This window comes from Vombatus ursinus, unplaced genomic scaffold (assembly GCF_900497805.2).
Source record: "Vombatus ursinus unplaced genomic scaffold, bare-nosed wombat genome assembly UNPS02014801.1, whole genome shotgun sequence".
Lineage (NCBI taxonomy): Eukaryota > Metazoa > Chordata > Mammalia > Diprotodontia > Vombatidae > Vombatus > Vombatus ursinus.
Genome location: NW_020954579.1, coordinates 15,842,189 through 15,846,428, shown reverse-complemented (window position 1 = coordinate 15,846,428; position 4,240 = coordinate 15,842,189). Strand labels below are relative to the sequence as shown.

At 49.4% G+C, this 4,240-nt stretch overlaps 1 protein-coding gene across 1 annotated transcript in view; it reads left to right on the top strand.

Annotated features, from left to right (window-relative positions):
• The first annotated feature begins 649 nt into the window (after nucleotides 1-649).
• CDR2L (cerebellar degeneration related protein 2 like) overlaps nucleotides 650-4,240 on the top strand; it is a 22,430-nt gene continuing 18,839 nt past the window's right edge. The window contains exon 1 of the mRNA XM_027873035.1: nucleotides 650-768. Within this exon, the coding sequence (XP_027728836.1) occupies nucleotides 690-768 (79 nt within the window). The 5' untranslated portion in view covers nucleotides 650-689. The remainder of the gene's footprint in view (nucleotides 769-4,240) is intronic.

Below are 4,240 nucleotides of genomic sequence, written 5' to 3'. Positions count from 1 at the left end.
AGTTGGTCTTGATAGATCCCTTCCACCTTCTGACAACTGGAGACTTCATTTTCCTGGCTCCTCCTCCTGCTTTGCATACAGCTTCCTGATAGGTCCAGTGATATGACCAGGCTCCTCCCCACCCCCTCCACCGAACCTGGGGAGGGAAGAGAAGCTGCCGGCTGGGCTGCCCGGCAGGCGGGCGGGATCTGCGGCACCAGCCACGGGGCTGACTCCGGACTGAGCCGGTGACTGCGCGCGGGCTGGGTGCGGGTGGCTCTGGCAACGTCTCCGGGGCTCCGGGAGGCCCTCGGAGCTGCTCTGCGCTGCGCACGGACCCCGCGCCTCTCGTTCTCCCGCTCTCTCCCCGCCCTCCATCCTCCCTCTATCCTCCCTCCCTCCTTCTCCCGCCGTCCCCGCCCCCCAGCCCCTTTGTGCCGCCGCGGCTGCAGAAGACTCCCGAGCCGCTCCGGAGCTCCCTGGCCCGGCCCAGTCCGGCCCGGCCCGGGGAAAGCGGAGGCAGTGATTGGAGAGGCCGGTGCGTCCGCCCCGTCCGGGGGGCCGATGGCTAGGGGCCGCGGCGCAGAGTGGGGCGCCGTCGCCCGACCCTCCCGAGGCCCCGCCTGCCTGCGCCGCATTGTCCCGGGCCCGGAGCCCCGGGCCCTGAGCTAGGAGGGACGCCGCAGCTCCGGCCCGCCCCGGACGGGCCAATGCGGAGAGCCGGAGGCATGGAGGACTACTCCGGGGAGGACGAGGAGTCCTGGTACGACCAGCAGGACCTGGAGCATGGTAAGGAGCTGGAGAGCCCCCTGCCTGGCAGACCGCTGCGGCTAGGGGCGGGGGTGGTCCGACGGGGCGCACTGCGTTCCGGGGGCGATGCGTACGGCCAGGCTGCCGGGGCTCTGGAAGAAACGAGGGAGCTGCCAGTGGTTACCTTGACCTGACAGAGGGCTGGGGACTAGTGGAAGTCCTGGCTTTCTCCTCTTCTTGCTCCCCCGTCTTCTCCTCTTCCTCTTTTTTCTCCTCTTACCCTTCTCTACCACCCCCCAACATCCTAAGGAGAAGTGGTGTCCTGGGACTGGAGCATCCCCTTGTTCAGCTACCACCACCAGAAGCACACACACCCCAATCTCAGGGAGGATACATCTGCCAAAGTACCTCTTTAGTACTTGAAAGAGTCAGGAAAAAAAAGAGGGGGTGACCCTGAAAACTTGAGGGAGGGGGCGCCTTTTGTAACGTTTTGTGGAAAGGAAGGGTGATTCCTAGTTGCCCTTGGCTGAACCAGCATCTCTCCCTACCACTCAGATTGGGAGAACCTCAGTAGCTCAGAAAAGTTCCCCCCAACTTAAGGAGGATGCAACAGACCCCCTTTCGGGACTCTGGGCTAGTCAGCAATGTGTAGTGAGGGGGTGGACGCTGAAGGGAGTCCCTTAGCACCCTCCATTCAGCTTGAAAAACGGGTAGGGGGAGAAGGGGGCTGGCTGGGGTTATCAGGATTAGAGCAGGAACTTGGAGAGGCAACTGGGATCCCAGGGGAACCGAGTCAAAGAAAGTGGGAGGCAGGCTTTTCTGTAAGGAGGGGGAACAAGGATGGGTCAGCCTCTGTGGCTGGGTGAGGGGGGTGGTGGTGAGGTGGCTGAAGTGACATCACTGCTGATTCAGGAAGGGGGAGGGGGTGTTTCCAGCAGGAAGGGAGAGAGCTAAGAGAGGGCCAGAGCTTGGTCTCATTGCATCTGGCATCAGTCTTGGGCCCACAATGCTAGTCTCTTGGTTAGAGCCTGGATGCATGAGTATGATTCACAATCTCGCTCCTGGTACACGGATTTACAGATCTTGCCCCTGGGCTGTGTCCTCCTTCCCTCTTATGTCCAATATCTCAACTCACACTCATTTTCTCTAGCTGATCATAGACTTATAGGGTCACATCCTTGTTTCCAGAAAGACCCCAGTTAACTGATCCCAAAGTTCAGACCTGGAAGCAAGGACTACTGATATGTGGTGGCTCCAGGCTTCAGTCTCCCTGTTGGCAAGGGGGTAGTAAGAGGTGTTATCACTTTTGATCTCTGCTGGGAGGAGGACAGAGGGCTCTGAGGGTGTCTAAGATTGTTTTTCTCTTCCCCTCCTCTTCCACCAAACTTCAAATATAAGGCATCTTAAAAAAAAAAGCCAACTGATGATGATACAACTGCTGCCTTTATTTCTATTCATACACCCTTAATGAAGACTTTGGCACCCTGCCTATTCCAGATGTGGGAGGGAGCTGGAGAAATGGAATGAGATTTAATACTCTGGAGGAGAAATGGGCAAAAACGGGGACTGCCTGTACTCTCAGCCCAGCTGTGCCGGATGTTTCTTCCATGCTCCAGGAAGATTAGTGGGAGGCTGTACATAAAACCAGAAAAATTTAGAGGTCACTTAGTCTAGGTCCTCCATTTTACAGATAAGAAAACTGAGGTCAAAAGACATTAAATGATTTGCCAGAAGGTCCCACAGAATTCTGTATTGTTAAGGCTGGAAAGGTTAGAGCTGTGAAACTACTTGAGAAAAAAAAGTCCCTGTACCCCAGCTCCGATTCACACTCAAATAAAGTAAAGACCAAGTAGTCCTGTATCTGTTCATTACTGAATAATAGGGTTGGAGCTAGAAGGGATTATCTAGATTAATCCCCTGATTTAACAGAAGAGGAAACTGAGGCCAAAGAGGTGATAGGATTACCTCTGGTGACTATAAATGGCAGAGCTGGGACTCAAACGAGGCCTGAGTTCTGATTTATTGCAGGGATTTGAGGGAGATTTGAGGCTACTCAGTTTTCCTTTTTCTATACTGAGGCTGGTTGATTTCTCCCTTGTTGCTTCCTTTATTTAATGTCTAGCTAGGTGGTGCAGTAGATAGATCTCTGGGCCTGGAGTCAGGAAGGTCTGAGTTCCCATCTGACCTCAGACACCTCCTAGCTATGTGACCCTGGGTAAGTCACTTAACCATTGTTGGCCTGTTTCCTCAAATGATAGGAATAACAGCACCTACCTTAGGAGGGATTTTGTGAGGATCAAATGAGATAATATTCATAAAGTGTTTAGCACAGTGCCTGGCACATATATATATGCTATATATAAGCTATATATAAGATGCTAATATAAGTGCTTATTCCCTTAAAAACCTCATAGGATTTTTAAGAGCACCAAATTAGGTCATACATGCAAAGTACTTTGTAAACCTTATATTGTTATACAACGTGTCCCAAAAGTCTTGGTGCTATTTCAATCTATTTAAGCTTCTGGGACATCTTGTATAATTGTCAGTTGTTATTATTATCATGTGCTTTTATTTATTGCCTTGTTATTGTTTAATCGTGGTTTTCTTTGCAAGGATACTGGAGTGGTTTGCCATTTCCTTCTCCAGCTCATTTTACAGATGAGGAAACTGAGGCAAATAGGGTTAAATGACTTGCCCGGGGTCACACAGCTAGCAAATTATCAGATACTAGATTTGAATTTAGATTTTCCTAACTCCAGGCTGGTGTTCTATCCACTGTGCCACCTAGCTGCCCATTCATTGCCTTAGCTGCGGCCAAATTACCTTGAATTTATTTTTCATAAATTTTGTATATATCATGTTATCTCTCCTCATGAAGAGGAGCCCTTTAAAGTTCATAAAGCTGTTTATATACATTATCTCATTTGACTCTCACAACTCCTTGGAGTAGGTGCTATTCTTATCTCCATTTTACAGATGAGGAAACTGAGGCTGAAAGCTTTGCCCAAGGTCACACAACTAGTAAACATATGAGTTAGGTATCTAACTCAGGCCTCCCCAACTCCAATACTCTATCCACTGAACCACTACCAGGGACTTTCATTTTCTTTGTCTTTGTATGCCCAGTGCCAAGCACAGTGCCTGGCATATGATGGGTATGTAGTAAATATTTATTGATTGCTGCAGACTCAAAGTGAATGCAAAAGTCAACACAGACCAAAAAAAAAAAACCAAGAAAAATAAAGTTAAAAAAAAAAGTATGCTTCGACCTGCATTCAGACTCCATTAGTTCTTTCTCTGAAGGTAAATAGCATTTTTCATCATAAGTCCAGGGCATTTTAAAAAAGGAAATCAACTGTTTATGTTCCTACATGGAAAGAAGATATTAGTAACTCATGAAACCTTCATCAGTATTAGGGTAGTTGGAGGAAAAAAAAATATGTATAGATAGATAGATAGATAGATAGATAGATAGATAGATAGATAGATAGATAGATAGATAGATAGA